A 17,560-nucleotide genomic window follows, 5' to 3' on the forward strand; every position below is an offset into this window, starting at 1 on the left:
AGATTCTTGGAGGCAGCTGTTTAAAAATCATTTTAAAATCTTGATCTAGCCTTATTTAAAGAAAATTCCACCACTTTATTTAAGACTAGTTTTATGACCAAAAATTACTTAAGAATCTGAACCTTCATATTCTGCTCTCCAACAGAACATAGGTAGCAATTTTTTTGTCCAAAAACTGCAAGTTAATTCCATTTTTTAAAGACACTGAAAGTTACTGCTTATATAAAAGACTAGAAAAAAATATCACCTTTATTTGACTGATATACTAAATCTATATAAAAGCCTCCATGACAAATGTGTCATGTGTCAAAAATATTCCTATAGAAAATGTGTGGGTCTTTGCTATCTCAGCTAGCTAGAACTCAGGGAGGATTTCATAATGGACTCCCACTGTCCCAGTGAGGGAAAGGAGCACCGGTATCCTGCCAGCTTCATTCTTGGAGCCCCATGGTACCTCACCTTCACTTGCTTGCAGGTGACCAGCCCCATAAACAGTTACAAGCTGTAACTAGAAAGCAAAAATCGCCCTTCAATTGCCCCTTAGTTAAATGAACCCACAAATACATTATGCTTTGCCCTGCCTCAACTATAAATAGTTATTTAGAGAGCTTGATAGTAGTTTTGGATATCACTCATTATTAGTGACAATATTAGTCTAAGACAAAAATACAAAGTGATTCCACATAGAAATCCGAAGCACAATTAATGGGGAGGAATGGAGGAAATAATGCTTGATTGAAGGCTTTATTTGTACTGTTTGAAGAGGCACACAAGAAAGGCTAATGAAGTGTTTATGTTTAACAAAACACATTATAGCATGTTACTGACAGAGATACTGTTGAGCTAAACAAATCAAGTTAATTTACAGTAAAGTTAGCTGGCAGTCAAAAAAGGGATTGCAGCATGGAGATAAGGACATCTTTGCTATCTTTCAACAGGACTGTTAGCAAGACTAGTTTGGCTGCAACTCAGAACAGGACACAAGCCAATTGATTGGCTTTTTTCTATGTGCAAGTCAATACTGCTCCCGTGATCAACTAATACGCCCCCTCCTACGAACCTCAGCTTACAGTACAAAGTCATTTGAACCTTACACTTCTCCGTCTATGAACTAGGAGATGCCCAAACTTCATGCCCCCCTCAGAAAGGCACATTTATGGTTTAACCACACTAAAAATATCAACTTCAACTTGGCAGAGTTAAACTGGTGTATTTTGCTGTACAGAACGACTTCAGCATGTGGAATATCATTCTGCTTATAAATTAGATGATACATTCAGCAACTGTTTTTAATCATTCTCCTTAATTAATCTTTCCACCCTAATCCAAAAAATGCCTTCCAGAGAAATACTGAGAAGCTTTGTGCTCAGTAAAAAAGCGTAAATCGCTTACTTTGCAGAGAACATAACTGCACCCTTACAGATTCAGGTAAATCAAAGAAATCAGATGATATGGCAATATGCAGATCTGGTGAGACAAAAAGAAAGATATTCTGAATATAGAGGATGAAACAGAACTTGTATCTTTACTCCAAACAGCAGCTATAAGGTAATTGTGTAGTCCCGTGATTTATTTATTGCAGCTAAAAGTTTCCAGTATGAACCAACCAGTAAGAGTCACTTTTGAAAGCTACATTTACTGGTTTGCTGCCTGCAGAGCATCCAAAGCCATGCAGTCTTAAATGACTCATTTTAACAAAGGGTTTGGTTATCATTCTAAACAATATTGGTCAGTGGTTAGACTCTTTGGATCTTGGAGGTCTTTTCCAACCTAAATGAATCTGTGATTCTCTTGGGCTCTGAATTCACATGGATCAGCATACAGCATTTACATAAGTCAGCTCCATTTGACATCTACCAGATTTAAACACTGTTAACAGTAAAAAATAATCTTACCTCTCCAACCCTTTCATCAGCATACCTTGTGCTAAATGCTTCACATAACTGATCACAGAGTCCTTTGTACAATGCCATCACTTGTTTGACACCACGGCTGAAGGTGTGATTCAAAATATGTAATTTCAAAGTGAAATACACAAGTTTAACCTTCTCTTCTGAAAATACAGGTATCAAAACCCAGACAAAGCAAGTTCTCAATACCAGAAATATTCCAGTGTTTATTTCACTTTTAGCATCCTGAGGGATAAGACAACATAGCTGACAAAATCTATAGCCTTGGAAACAAAAACACACAACTGTAGTAAAAAAGGTGGCACATAAAAGTGTAGTAACGTTCTCCTTATATCAGCATGAATGTCTACCATGAAATGAACTAGCAGTATGTCTGCCTACTAGTAAATGAACTCAGAGTTAAGCAACATGCTCAGTAAAAAAAAAAAAAAAAAAAAAAAAAATCAACCAGATATTATCAATAGCTAGCACGCAGAAGTTAAAAAAATTGTAGAAGACTGTGACTTGTATTACCTACCCCTCAAAGTGGGATCAGTCAGGCTGTGCAAGTGAGCAACAGCCACCTGGTTACCAGCAACCCATCAGTACAACCAGGTGGCTGTTGTCTGGTTATTCATCCATTTTGGCATCACAGTAGAAATGTGCAGCACACAGCATGTGCTGCAAAATTCAGATGGAAAATGCAGATGAGGTCTGCTGTTGAGGCAAGTGCTGAGCTCTTTGTATAAAGGATACATATTCTCGGTACAACTAATTGGGATTCTCAAAGGGGTTTCCTAATGCACCCATTTTACCAGAGCAGATAAACACACAAATATTAAAATAGCTGTTTGGAAATGTAATCATCCCATCAGTAAAAAAGAAAACACATAAGCTGGTCTGTGGTGCAAAATGCAAGTTTGATTTATGAGGTTCACTTAATATAAAGTTTAAATAATTATACAGCAAGATACAGCCCTTTCTCCTGCCTCCCCTCCCACAGCTATATAGTACAATAGCTTCCAGGGTAATTGGGTGTGAAGATTTTGCAGACAGCACTCATCATGCAGGTGAGTGAGCACACAGTATAAAAAGCAGTCCAAGAGAAAAATTAAATTACTTTAGGTTAGTATTTCAACATTTTGCAATAGTCATATTGAACTATAATATCATTCCCATCCTAGGGATACAGAGAAACCAATTTGAACAGTGGCTTTTTGTTACTATCTTGAATAGCCTTTGGAAGCCAAATCACAGAAAACCAGGAAATGAATTTAAATAAGAATAAGCATCTTTTTTGTGACTATATTATATTTACACAAATAAAGACAATCTTTGTGGTGGACTACATTTTCTGGTTGATCCAAAGAAAGCTCTCTATTGAGAAATTGCAACTGCATTTCTTTAGCAGGAGTAAGATTTCAGTGACACCAGCCCTGGAAAGCAAGGCAGAGCTGAAGAGCAATTCACCTCTAAGTACCTGAAAAGGGTTACTAAACGCAGAAAAGCTTACTTAAGGGATATCTCTTAATTGTTTAGCAACGATGGGATAGTTATTCAAATAGGAGGAACAGTGTTTATCTGCTTGTTTTCAGTATAAGAAAGATAGAGATTCTTAGCTCATATGCCGGGGGGAGGGGGTGGAAATGCTTCAGTTGTGAAATAGCATACTAGGCTCGAAAATAAAAATAAACAACAAATAGACAGAGAGGAGGGCTGCAGCTTGAAATACTTGACTGCTAATATCCAGCATGCCATTCCAGGGAGTCCCAGAGTGGCTTTTAAGCCTCTTGCCCATCCTCGTAAAGAATGGCGGGTGGCAGGAGTAATCAATATCTCGCAACCCAGCTGTGACCTGACAAATAAAGAAGTCAAGAAAAAAAAAAACCCATCGATGATCTGTGTAATTTAGCATTCGTAAGACGGCAACATCTGGGCTCAACTCCAGATGGGACGGAGCGGCCCCGCGCTCTCGGCTCGCCACAGCGCTGCTACACACACACACACAAAGGAGGGCTCCGCGCTCCTCCCGCTTTTCTCCAATATGAACAACTCCGCGTTCAAACGCGACGTAAACACACGGAGAGCTGCCTACTACGCCGGCAGGTCTGTACAACAGTTCAGCTACACCCGTGTCAGAGGGGGCTATTGTCCGGGACGAGCGGCCGGCGCTCACCGGGTGTTGGCGTAGGCGGTGCCAAGAAAAATAAAATCACTGCGAGTCTCTCCGATCACTCCGCAAGTCAAACCCGCGGGCTTCAGAGCCCTGCACCGGGCAGAGGGGAACGAACAGGCGAGGCAGCGCGGCTCTCACAAGCGACACTTTGTCTGGTTTCCAGTGAAGCAGCGACAAAACCCCCGACGCGCGAACAATGCCCGCGGCCCCGCTGCCGCTCCTTGCCGGGCCGCCGCCGGACACCGTGTCCCACCGGATCGCCGTTCCCAGCGATATGTTTTTAGGCTGCTTTGTTCCCCGTGAAACGCCAGCCTTTTCACCCAGCGCCAGCGGGGAGAACCGAGCGCCCGGATCGGAGACGGGGGACCGGCCCCTGCCCTGGCAGCGGCGGGAGACGCCGGAGCCGCGGCTTGGGCATCAGCCGCCCTTTGTTGTGCCCCCGGGGAAGGGGCCGCTCCCCCGCGCCCTGCCGGGACCTCGGCCCCCATCGCTGCACTCACACGGCGCTGCCTCCGCTCCCGCGGGGAACGACAGCAGCGCCCCGCGGGGCGAGCCCGCTCTGCCCGGGATGCGCTACCCGCCGGCAGCGCCGCTCCTCGCCCCCACGCTATCCCGCTCGCCTTCTCTTTCACTCACCCACGCCGTACTTCTCGTGTTCCGTGGGTATCCACATGCTCGCGGCGTGCGAGCGCCCGTTCCGCCGCCAGCCCTTCCGCGGGGAGCGGCGGTGGCCGGCAAGCGCGTCCGCTGCCCGGGGCTCCCGCCGCGCTCAGCCGCGGCTGCCCGGCCCCGGCGGCGAAAGCATTGTTCGGGCGGGCGGACTAACTGAAGCGCGCTCGCCGCCAGCCACTTATATTCCCCGTCCCGCTGCACGCCGGGGAACGTAGTGCCTCGATGCGGCCGCGCCCCTCGTCGCCCGCGGCCGCGGGAGAGACTACGAGCCCCGTCTGGCCCCGCGCTCCCCGCCGGGGCGGAGCGGGGCGGAGCGCGGCTCCCGGGGCCGCCCCGCCGCGGGGCGGGCGGAGCGGCGGCGGCGGAATGGCCGCGTCCCGCGGGGTTGCGGGACCGCCGGCACGGGGAGGTGAGTGCGCTGCGGGAGGCGTGGGGGTCTCGCACTGCGCTCCCCTACTCCCCTCCGCTCCGCGATCCCGGCTCGGACGGTGGGACGGGGCTGGGCTGGCGCAGCCATCCCTGGGCTGGGAGCGGCTGACACGTGTTGGGCAGCCGGCAGCGCCAGGGCCCGGCGCCGTGGGGCTCACTTGTCGCCCGTCGGAGCGGGGTTCCGCGGAGAGCTCCGTACAAGCCCCGTACCTGTCTCCCGCTGGTCACCGGGACGTGAGTCGCTCTGGTCCTACTGATGCTAGTCGTTCCACGTTTGGCACACGGAAGTGTGGGGACAGGGAGAGTTTCCAACAGCGTGTCGAGGTGGAGAGGGAGTTGATGCCGGCAGCGTGCCAGAGCGGTGGGACGTGGAGCTGATGGTCCGGGCGGCATTTTGGCTTCTCACATAAATCCGTTTGTCAACACACACATACACAGAGATAATGCAAAGCAGGCGGCGCACAGTGAGGAGCACAAATGGACCGTGGGGAATTACTGCAGGGATAAGCCAGGTACCATAAGCAGCAAGAGCAGCAGGTTTGTGTCGAGAAGTCTGTATGTCTGCACCCTTCTGGAAGGAGCTTAGCTAGAGCTCACCGTAGCTAAACGGCAAGAAATCCTCAGGCTACTCTGGTCCTTTTAAGAGAGACCTGGGTATTGTGAGTCAGGAGCAAGAGCCTGGGTTATTATCTTCTGGTCCTGTGGAAAGGCACAGGCAGAAAAAAGGGAGAAAATCGGTGATAATGATACTACTTTGCAGGCCTTACCAGGTACAAGTTGTCTCTAAGATGGGTATGTCTGGTTTTAGAAAAGTGTTCTCCGATCAAATCGTTATTCTGAAGTGGTTATCTAGAGATTTTATGGGTTTATTTGGTTTGATCTGAATGAAAAATATAGTTTAATGTTTTCACTCTTAAGAGAGCAGCTTTCAGTTCAGGTTGGCTTTTAACTCCTGCGCTCAAGTCATTAATAGTGTGAAGGACACAATGAAAGGAAGTCATGTGCGAGCAGGGAGTTTCAAACCTAGAATTAGAGCACTTTTGTTCTGTGTTTGGGCCTTTGATAGTGAGTGGTCTTTTAAGTGACATTTGTGTTGTTTCTCTAGTATGTGCCCTTATTCTATTCATAAAAGTAATATCAATTTATGCTAGTAGTTAAAGCAGTACTCTGGCTTTATTTATGTGTTGCAGTACGTTGGCATGAACCTCATACATGAAAAGCCAGACCCTTTTAGAGCATTTCCACACTGGTGTAATTGCACCTGGAATCAAAGCTGTGCTGTTTTAATTATTGGAAAGAACATGTGCCTGAGTCTGTGCAACTCTTCTGTGTATACATAGGTCTATGGACTACTAGAGATGATGAGGTTACCCTGAGATTTTTTCAGGTAACTCTTGTAAAGACATTGGCACCAGTTCAAAGAAAAAACGGTTGATTCCATGTAAATTCAGAGGCCTGTGCTGTTTTCCTCTTACTGAGCACACTCATTGAAAGGACTAGTGGACTTCCTCTGTCTTTGCTCCCAAACTCACTTTGCATGCCCTGGCAGATCATTTGGAGTCTCTAGGTAATGAATTATGTAAAAATCACTGTTGAAAATCAAAACAATAGGTGTCAGGCTAAATTAACTTTTATGTCAGCCTATAGACTTCCATGTATGTCCAGGCGCTTCATCTCTCCATAAGACAAGTCTGCCAACATGCTGGCTGGGAGTCATAAAATTCTGCCCCGGCCTTGTAACTGCTGTCTCCTCTCATGTTAACCGTGACTGACTTCAGCATGAACAGTCTACCCTTGCACAAAGACAAGAGTACCCAATAGCTCAAATAGCCTTTTCGAAATTATTTGTTTAGAACACAGTCACTTAGGGTCGAGATACCTTAAGAGTATAAATCACATTGTCTGTGGGCAAAGAAATACCTCACCCTAATATTTATTATTTCTCTGCCTCTGAACAAAATCCTTATTCATTCAGAGGTTTTATTTCTACAAAACTATTCTCTCTAGCAACATCTTTTACTTGCATGTACACTGAGGTGTGTCACTTACTTGGAGACAGCATATAGGAAAATTAAATAACATACAATTTCCTGGTTTGCTGATTCATATTTACAGGAAAGCCTGTGCTTTTATATTCTAATCCAAGACAGTGTTGCTTTCTAATTAGTTCCTTCCAGCAGCCTTCACCAAGTGGCTTTTAATAAATACATCAGTGTCCACAGTACAGTTTGTTCAGTCTGCATTAATTATGCTATGTATCAACACTTCTTACAGCATCTGTCAATGGATTTTAAAATGAGTATTTTTTCTGGAAGTGTGTCTTTCAGTGTTTCATCATCAGTCTGACAGTTACGGTTTCCTACTCAAGGTGCTTGTGCTCAAGAGCTTTTGAGTACATGCTGCTGGGGTGTGCCATGTCAGAGCACAGCATGTTATTCTGATTCCTTCCACATCTCTCTCTTGTACTCCATTTTTAAGAATATTTGGTTTACTGTGGAAAACTAAAGTTTGACTGGTCTTCCCACGTCTACTTTTTTTTGTTCTACCTAGAGGATACTCCAGTGAAAGCTGTTTGGTTCTTGATAGTGCAGGCATTACTTCTTCTGCTCAACTCTTATGTTCTGTTAAGGATGCTATTAGAGCTGCTCAACGCAGTGGACTCTGGAACGCAGGGCTTCTTCTTTCCTGGTCACTGAAAGGCAGTCCCATGTACTCTCAGACCCAAAAGATTTCTCCATCCAGGTTAATGGATGCATTCTTCTTTAGATTTGCAAGCACTCCCTTGTTCACAGGCCGCTTGTGTATCAGTGTGGATTCTTAAGTCTGTTCAATGTCCATTTCTGGACTTTGGGCTGCTTACCCAGCCACTGGCTCAGACAGTAAGGGTGGGGAATTGACAAGTGTTTCGTAAATTACATCCCCAGGTTATCAGTAACTCCTGACAACTCCATTGTAGTGACATAGTCCTTCACATTTGCTGCTCCAAGCTACATTAGAGGGTACAGTGCTGTGGGACACCTTAGGCAAAGCTCATGCATGCATCAGGGTAGCCCTTCTGAAGGACTGATTAAAGGAATTCGCCAGCGTGACCCCTGAGGAAGAAAGGGAAACCTCTTATTCCCTTTGGATTTCCTTCCCCTGAGAGAGCCAGGCAGTGAGGAAAATGGCAACAGCAGCAATTTACGTGGCTGTGCCCTGCCTTAAAGCCAGTTCTCAAGATGTGGAGGGTAAAGGAGGATGGTACTTTTGAGTCCTGTTTGGGGTGGTGAAGACTGATTAGGACTGAAGTGCACTAGTGAAAACACTGTAGGCACCCTCGCTGTCTGATTCAGAAGGACAGATGCATTTGTGGGTCCCATGAACGTTACGACGTCCTGTAAACCTCTCTGACTTCTGTGCTTGGACCCCCTTGCCCTGCATGGAGGTTTCCTCCTTTTTGCTAGCAACTTGGTGTTGGCTATCGCAATGGATACACACATTGGCCCTTGTCTCATATGCACCCCACAGTCATGAATCCCTCAAATATTAGAAGAATGTCCTAGTTTGTTGGCTGGACTTCTCTGAATTACACATAGATACACTGTCGTCCCTCCAGTTGCTGGTTCCTGGACCTGCAGACCCTGAGAGCTGCAGCATCTTCTGTAGTTGCTGGCACTTAAGACTATGCAGCAGTATCACACATAGAACAGAGGGTGAATTACACAAAAAGTAGTTAAGGATTTAGTAAGAAGGAAAAGAGGTGATCAGGTGCAGGGTTTGATCAGAGAAGCTTATCCACTGTTTAAATGCAACTTGCCCTTTTTATTCTTTCCTCCACTCCCCATCTCCATTGCCTGGTGTTTGCCCCCCTGCCCATTCCTTTTCTCTGTCCTCTCCACTAAATTCCTTATAAAATATACAAAATCCCACAAACGCCTTCTGATCCTATCCACGAACACTCTCAAACATACCATATATGATATGGTATTTTTATGATATGATAATCACACATTTCCCCTTTCACATCAGTGACAAGAGTTCATGCTGACCCTGTTGAAGTATGTGTGTGAGTAGTTCCTTTAATGGCATTAGTTCGCATATTGACAAGGACAACTTACTGTCTCTGTTTTCACCCGCTCATTAATATTTGTGTGTGTGTAATCTACCACTTTCCTTGTTATTTGTTGTTTCTTTTTTACTGAATAATCCTTAGCCAAATAAGTGGTGAACTAGATGCCTTCCCAACCGCTGCTTCCTTATACTACTGCTCCTATTCAGATCAGACTGAGTGCTTTACCTCCTTCCTCTCCAAAATATCCACAGCATGCATGGTGAATGGGGAGCTGCTGGCTGCTCATGTGCCTGGGTGAAAGCTCCAGCAAGACAACAGAGCAGCCATTGCCCGAGCACACAGCTGCCTCTTCTCGTCTCTGCATTCACAAGAGATCCTCAGACCTTAGCCAGATGAGCTGCCCACATGTATCTGCCCGTTTCTGTTTCATGGGTTTAGAGGTTGATATCCTGCTCAGCGCCCTTCCTTAAAAACCCCCACCAGTTCCAAATGATCACATGTGGTTGCATCCTCAGTTGTTTTCCCACAGGGCGCTTTCAAGCATCCGGGGTACCATACAATGGTGATCTGTTTCTCAGGTTGAATCTTTGTGTGCAGTTGAGGATTTCAAGACCTGAGGCTTCCACCATACTACAGAGAGAGAGAAGAGATTCCTTTTACTAGTAGGCATTATAAGCTCTGTAAAGGATCTTGGTTTGATGCGGGTTAATCATTGTGAACTGAACAATTAGCAATTACACCTGGAGGACAGGTTCACTAATTAATTCTGGAAGTGCAACACTATTTTGATACGATTACCAGAATGTATCTCCTAAAGCAGTATTATTTAAAAATGTTTTAAGAGCCTTTTTTGTGATTTTTAATTAAAAATTCAATCTCAAAGTAATATTAAACATTTACCTGATAAGCAAGTGGATCTTTGGAGGACTGGAAATTAGTAAATTATTGTTGTAAAATCACCTTTTATGTGCTTCTCTGTTTGAAAATTAAAAAGGCAAAATCCTTTCATGTAACTGTTGCAATAATATTTTAGTGTTTTTAGCCTTCACAGTACATTTCTTAAATAACAGACGATGGGAAAATATACATGTGAAACTAAATATTTCACTGAACAGGCTATAATAACTTAATAAAATAAGTGATGGATTGTTTTGGTAGATAATAGAGATCTGAAGTGCCCATAATTCCTGCCATAATTTTACAAATAATTGTGTTGCAAATGTGTAGTATATTTTATCTGAAGACAAGGGGGCATCCCCACACCTCAGAATGAATGTGTAATTTCTGTTAGCACAAGGCTAAATACCCAATAAAGACTTGCTATTTGATTTTCCCTGAATTCAGAAAACTTTCATTGCTTAAAAGCAAAGATGGATGGCCTTTATCTTTGTATTCCATTTTAGTAGTCTAAGCCAATTCTTGCCTGCTCAGTAGCAAGTAAAGGCTTTGCTGCATGAGCAAACTACCTAGTATCAGCTCCTCTGTTCTCTCACCAGAGCTCATTTAGAAGTGAGCTGCTTCAGACTGCCTGGTGAGCAGGTACACAACTTAAACATGGTAACTTGTTTGCATGTTAAAGCTTTCAAGTTCTTTGAAATCTCTGCTCAGTCTTTCTGTTACCTGCTGTGGAGAGAGAGTGAGTGGTGTTTCATCAGTCCTCAGACTGATGAAGACCCTTAAACTGTTTCTGTATTGGCAAATACCTGATTCTTACTCGAAAAAGCGTTCTCATCACTGAACAAATAATAGATGTGGACATGCTTTATGTAGGTATAGAGGTATAGGCTAGGGAGGTACTTCAAGTGTTTTGAATGTTCTGGGTGTAACACAGATGCCAGGATAATTTGTTATGCCTATTGAAACACCTTGTTCACTGCTTTGTTTTTACTGGGGAGTACTGGTTTTCTGGAAGAGCACCGGTGTTGTAGATTCTTGTCAGCAGTGATGACTGCCACAGGGTGTGCATGTCATATAACCAGGTGAAAGAGTTCACCCTTTGAGACTTCAGCCAGCTTTCTTGATGAAGGGATGTAGGGTTTAAACTAGCATATGGTTGTGTATACAAACAGTAGGAAAGCAAGAAAAAAATTTAAATGTTAGGAAATTACAAGCATTAAGTATTTTAACTTCAGTATAGGTTAAATTTGTCTGTCCAAATAGCCTTCATAACCTTTCCCAGCCCGTGCTTCCTTCCACCATGTCCTGTCTTGAAACCTCTGCTAGAACTCTGCATCTTTGTGTGACCATCTATATCCTAAAACTGCAGTTGTTCCCAGCCTCTGTCTGAGGTTTTTGCTTCACATTCTGATCCACAAACTCCCAGTAGGCTGAAACTAGGAGAAAAGCCTGAAAGCATTTGAATGTTGTTCTGTGGGCTTTTTAAAGTAGCTTTAAGTATTGCATCAATAAAAGCCTCGCACAATGCAGGAAAGAACATGACATTCCAGAAGTGGGAGGGAAAAAAAAGTGGTAAGTTTTGTACAGCTTTAAAGCAAGTCTGTGCCTCTGAAGAGCTGGGCACATCATCCTGACCAGTGTCTCACTGAAGTCAGGGAAATGTATTTGTGAAAGTGTGGGTTCTTTGCAGAGTTGTTGTCTACACTCAGTCAGTACTTAATTACAGTCACTCGAATGGAAAAAGACTAGTGTTCAATGACCTGATAATTGTGGTATTAAATAATATATTAGTCAGTACCACTAAAACCACATAACCAGACTGAAATTGTGCTGTGGCATCCCTGCCTATGGCCGGGGGGTGGGTTGGAACTAGGTGGTCTTTTAGGTCCCTTTCAACCCAAACCATTCTATTATTCTATGATTCTGCTTAGCTTGCAATATAATGTGCACATTTTTGAAAGATGCTCACCTGCTCCACAGCAGGATCAGGTAACTGGGGGTGTGCAAGCAGTTTTCCTCAATAAGGATATGCCAGATGATACCGAGTACAAATGTAGTGTGTGTGGCTATTTATGCAATACAGTTTCATGTTAGGGAGTTTATCTGCCCCACTTGGTAGGGTGGTAGATTTATGTCCTGTGGTATAAACAATAACACTTATTTTGCTGTACAGATGTGGAATGCTCAAGTTACTTTGTACTTGAAGAGTACCCATATTTGATACCTTCATTACAGTGTGAAGTCAGGAGTGCTCAACTGGAGCCTTTTTTGATTTTCCGCAGCATGTTACATGTTATGACAGTCAAATGACTGCCAACCTAAATATGAAGTAAATTAAAAGGGCATTGCATTTGACTTGAGTTTTTTCTAAGATCATAAAAGATTTTAGATCTTCAGTATACAGCATTACCTGTTATAGCTGCAATAGTCTGATCATTGATCTCAAGACCTGGTTTTCCAGCAAGTATTTCCATGATCACTGCTTGTTTGCCATTCTGTCCTAATATTTTGCTATAGTAGATCTTTAAGTTAGAAATTGTAGTAGGTGTTTTGTCAGTGGCTTCAGTGGTCCATTGGCACACTTCTGTTCTTTGTAATACATTTCAACTGTGTTTCTTGAAACTTCCCTTTTGATTTTTTTGCCTTATGTTTTCACTGGACCATGTCTTCCAAATGGTCTTTTTTAAAAAAATTTGTATATTTTTCTCTGATTTTTATGACTCACAGGCAGTGACCTGTGTGAAATGGCCCAGCTGTTTCTGTTGGATTCTTGGTCATTGAGATGTCACCCTCCCATTTGTCTTTGGTGGCTCTGTACCTGAGGAGTAGCTACTTGACCTGTGTAGTTGTAGCAGGTTAAATGCCTTCTCTTTATCCCTCTGGTATAGAAGCTCTATAACTTGACATGCCATCTGTTTCAACCTCATGATTTTTTGTGGTATGTTGTGGCTGTGTTCACCTGAACAAATAGTCAGGCACAGTACATAAAGGTGCCACAGTCCCTGCAACTATACTGGACTGTTTGGCATTTCTGCTTTGGGTTACATGAAGTGAGTGTAAGGTTCCCTCACCAAAGAGCCCCTTGGTTTAGACCCAGGCATTTCTCTTAAGGGTTGGGATGCATTTTGTATATACCTGGACTCCAGACAAATCCTGTTCAGATGCTCCGAAACTGATCTCTAAACCCAGCCAAAGCACAAAGCAGCTGGAGAGAGATCAGGGGCCGCAAGACTCCTGTGTGGGTCAGAGCTGTGCTGAGATGCAAGAGGAGGGACAGGGCTGGTGGGCAGCATAGGGAAGCTTGGCACAGCACCCTCCCATCCAGAGCCTCTGCCAAAGTTCATGGCATGTGCCCCAGGTCAGGCCTGCCAGTCCCATGGTAGAAGTGCACAAGTCTCACAATATAAAAACGGGAATGTTGTGAAACAAATGTGTGCAGTTCTAAGTGATAGTGCTGTCAGAGGAGCATTTTGCTAGCATTTATCTTGACCAGTGCCAGCACTGAATTTTATTATGACTCCGTAATGCATGAATAAATGAGGTAGAGCTTTTTCTCTAAAGACCAGTATGTAACAGAAAACATCCTGCTGGAGGTTTTAATTTGATTTTGTCTTATACAGGATTAAAACATGTAGTCTGTGTTGTTACTGTACTAACTTAATGTTCAGGAGCCTGCATGTGTTTATACAGTCAGCAAAATGCTGCCTGAAAAACGTAAACAACTTGTATCACTAATTCACACATTCTAATTCTGTTTCTTGAGGAAATTAATTTCAATTGGTGTATCATCCATGTCCGCGGGCTGCATTAGCAGTATCAGTTAGTAAGCATATATCATACTTAGAAAGTCAAGATCTGTGTCATGTGTTTAATGAATGCAAGGAAGTAAGTCCAGTATCACAAAAATATTTATTTCAAACTGGTACAAAGTCAGAATGCGCTCATAGTAATTTTATATATCCTGCTGTGAGATGTCTCTGGGTTCTATAAGACATAAGTATTTGAGCTCTGACTTAAAAATACTTTCTTCTCAAAATAATTTTCAAAAATTTATGTGTAAAGAGTATAAATTGTGGGTTATTTGAAGTACAATCAAAGCTTTGTTTTCCTGAATCATGATATCAGTTAGGCTGAACTATGTTGATTCACATCACTGCACACTATAATGAACTTTCCTTTTGAGCCACTGTTTTTTCCAGTTTGAACACCAGTTTATGGAGGTTTGATTGTAAAAGTAGAAACAACTTACTTTGCTACTCTCCATCTGGAAAAGCTCCAGTTCACTGAGAAAACAGCAAGAGACTACAGAGATTCTAACATCACAGGACCTCTTCCTCGTACTGATTCTTCGTTAAGATTCACTTAAACAATTCAGCCTTGAAGGCTCTGTGTGTGTCAGGAAGCTTAGTCAGAATATCTGAGAGAGATTTCAGCCTGTTCTGTCAGTATGAAACCCACACACACAAGGATGCCAGAAACGAGACCTCTCAGGATGCACTTTGAGGTTAGTTGTAATTCATATGAGTCTGAAAAAAATTAAAGTGACATTTAAATAAAAGTTTCACACTATTTGTAGTTGTTTTTCTCAAATAGTTGCCTTTTTCAAGGGAAGTCTACTAGTGGAAAAGTTGTAAACCTTGTGATGCAAACATTTTAGTTAGGAGCATGGTAGAAATTCCCATCATAATGACATGGGGGTGTCTTACAGGAACTACTAAAGCGGGGTCTTTATGTTTTTAAGGCAAATCACACAGCCTTTCCTTTAGTTACAGAGTGTAAAGCAATTGTTTTAAAAAGACCACAAGGCAGTTCTTTTAACATCAAAAGGATAAACGTGCTTGGAAATTGAATCCTGTTAGAGGAAAAGAACATGTGACAAGAAAAGGAAAATCCTTGTAATAAAGCATTATTGATCACTACTAAATGATCATGATAAAAAGTAAAGAGTAAAGTAATTAACCTGCTTTACATAGCAATGCTGGCATGAAAGTTACTAGGCTCAGTACAGTGTTTGTTAAAGGCACTGCAAAGATAAATTGTAGCAATGAAGTATTACTATCCATATTAAACATATTGTTAAGACCCCTTCTTTTTGGGAGAGCTAAGGTCACAGACGCAGTAAATGTAAAGTAAGTGCCTATTTCCAGCTTGCTGCTCTTTGCAGAGGGTTAAGCAGAACAGTGACAGTGGTAACATACACAAATACTTCATTTGCATATGCATTTTTTTACTTGTGGTGCCTTCCAGTATTTTTTAATGTTTCAGAATGACGGTCTAGATCACCTTGGCACAAAATTGTACTTCCCCCGCCCCCCCCCAAAATTTTCCTGTGAAAATAGCAGAAATTCAATCTTTGCACCTTAAATTTAAACAGCATTGTTTATGCTTTATTCTGATGTCTTTGGTATGCCTTTGTACTAAATAGCATGTTAAACAGAAGAAAAGCTGCTAATTTTTATCAGATAGATTTGGGTGATAAGTACAAAAGAAGAACCTGGATGGTCATTTTTGTCCTTCCATTTCAAATTCTTCTGTTGGATATTTTCTTTCTCTTCTTTGTAACTCACCATTCTGAGTTTCAGGCTACATAATTACTCCGTTAATCTTTCCAGATTATAGTCTAGGGTTTAATCATTGCTTCTAATCCCTTATTTTAGTACATAATATGGATCTCAGCTCTCTATGTCTACCAAGTCACGTGATCACACTAAACAAGAAAAGGTAAACAGAAATTTTGTTAAACAGAAGTCATAAGAAATCAGAGAAGCTCTAAAAAATATAATAAAATTGTTCAGTATATAATTCTGAAGTAGATAAATACTGTTTCGTATTTGTGACCGAAATATCAAACCCTGAATTTAGTACACTAATATGTCTGTGTCATTTACCCAGGAATGAGGCATTATATGGTTCTGAGCTTGCAATAGAACCTGCTGTAGTATGTTAAATATTTATAAATTGCATATTAACATCAGCACTTAAATATTGTTATGAATACTTATTAGGGTCACTTTCATTAGTGGGGGGGGGGGCATGTGTGTCCCTCTCTGTGTGAGAACAGTAGGTTTGCTCTGGTCTTTACAGATGTGGGGGTTTGTCTGGGCTCGAGCAGAAAGACAACAAGCAGTGGCATGTATCTGCTGCTGAACTGGGCAATAATGTAGTCTATAATTTAAACATGATCTTAATGGCAAGCACATTGGTTTTGTTTTATTAAAATTCCAGCACTTCACATTTTTATTAATCACTTTCCCAGTCCTATTCAGTTGTGTTCTGATGCCTGTGCTGTGGTACCCATAGCAACACTTGTTAATGCTAATGAAACTGCAACATCCTAAGCTCCCCAACAGAGCAGCCCTGTTAAATATGGCTATTAAGCCCAGTTGTATTTCTGTTAGTTCCAGCTCCCAGCAGACACCTGCTCTGTAGAAACTCTGTCCTGAGTTATTAGGATTCCGTAACTTACAGCTTTTCTTAAAGCTGTCATTTGACTGGAATAAAATTCTCATATTCCTAGACAGCAAATGCTACAGAATATGTACAGTTTCTGTAAAACTGAGGAGCTTTAGCCATAGGATTAAGTATTCTTTTGAAGTGCTCATTTGCATTCAATGAAAAAACAGGCAGGGTTGAGACTGATTGATCTTGGGGGAAGCTACAGGATGTGTTGTCCCCTAGAGCACATGGACATTTTAACTAAATATCATTCATAGCGTGTTAACAAGCAGAAGTAGTAGCTAAATAATTCCTCATGAACACAGACTTAATTCAACTTAATAGAAGTACTTGAGGGCTTCAATATATCAAGGTAGGACATGATTATGTACATTGATTCTTCTTTCACTAGGAAACATCTTTGCATGTATTGGTGAGGACCATGGCAGGGTGTTTTATTTTCATTATTCTGAGTTTTGGCTTTGAATTCTGTTTATTTGGCAAGTCATTAGTCACCCATCTTTTGTACTCTGGAAAACAAAGGAAAAATCCTGTAATCAGTATAAAATTGCTTCCAAGAATATGACCACAAATTAGGGAATGCTGCTGTGCCAACAAATAGATGCTGCAGTGCCAAGGCTGCAAAACGGGGAAGCTGTCATGTATGTATTCCGAGTGTCAAGCCGATCCTTCTCGATACTCTTTTCATCAGCTCAGAAACAATTGATTCCAAGACAGAGCTTTAAAACTACTCATTTCCTAAAGATTTTTCAGTGCAGCACTGTTCTGTGCAGAGTTACCTATAGGAATACAGGTTGGTTCCCCAGTGTACTCTCCGTGGGGGTTTGGTCATTTTGATAACTACATGGTTTTGCCATGTAATCAATGAGAACTCAGGGGAGGGTGCTCAGCCTTTTTGTTTTCCATTCGGCATCTGTTGGGCTGTTAGTGTGGAGTGCCAGGTTTGCTAGGTGTCTTTTGTTTTCCTGTCATTCTTTCTCCCCTTTGTTC

At 42.5% G+C, this 17,560-nt stretch overlaps 2 protein-coding genes across 6 annotated transcripts in view; one reads left to right on the forward strand and one right to left on the reverse strand.

The window, feature by feature from the left end:
- Window positions 1-4,957, reverse strand: part of DOCK4 (dedicator of cytokinesis 4) — a 232,411-nt gene extending 227,454 nt beyond the window's left edge. For 2 of the 4 annotated variants that reach the window (XM_032107391.1, XM_032107389.1), the window contains exon 1: window positions 4,702-4,957. In XM_032107391.1, the coding sequence (XP_031963282.1) occupies window positions 4,702-4,738 (37 nt within the window). In that variant the 5' untranslated portion in view covers window positions 4,739-4,957. The remainder of the gene's footprint in view (window positions 1-4,701) is intronic. The other 2 variants (XM_032107392.1, XM_032107390.1) reach the window with 1 other exon arrangement.
- A 113-nt stretch (window positions 4,958-5,070) lies between these two features.
- ZNF277 (zinc finger protein 277) overlaps window positions 5,071-17,560 on the forward strand; it is a 46,383-nt gene continuing 33,893 nt past the window's right edge. The window contains exon 1 of one of the 2 annotated variants that reach the window (XM_032106963.1): window positions 5,071-5,146. In XM_032106963.1, coding sequence (XP_031962854.1) covers window positions 5,104-5,146 — 43 coding nt within the window. In that variant the 5' untranslated portion in view covers window positions 5,071-5,103. Of the gene's footprint in view, window positions 5,147-14,340; window positions 14,619-17,560 lie in introns of those variants that run through there. The other variant, XM_032106964.1, reaches the window with a different exon arrangement.

This window comes from Corvus moneduloides, chromosome 4, assembly GCF_009650955.1.
Source record: "Corvus moneduloides isolate bCorMon1 chromosome 4, bCorMon1.pri, whole genome shotgun sequence".
Lineage (NCBI taxonomy): Eukaryota > Metazoa > Chordata > Aves > Passeriformes > Corvidae > Corvus > Corvus moneduloides.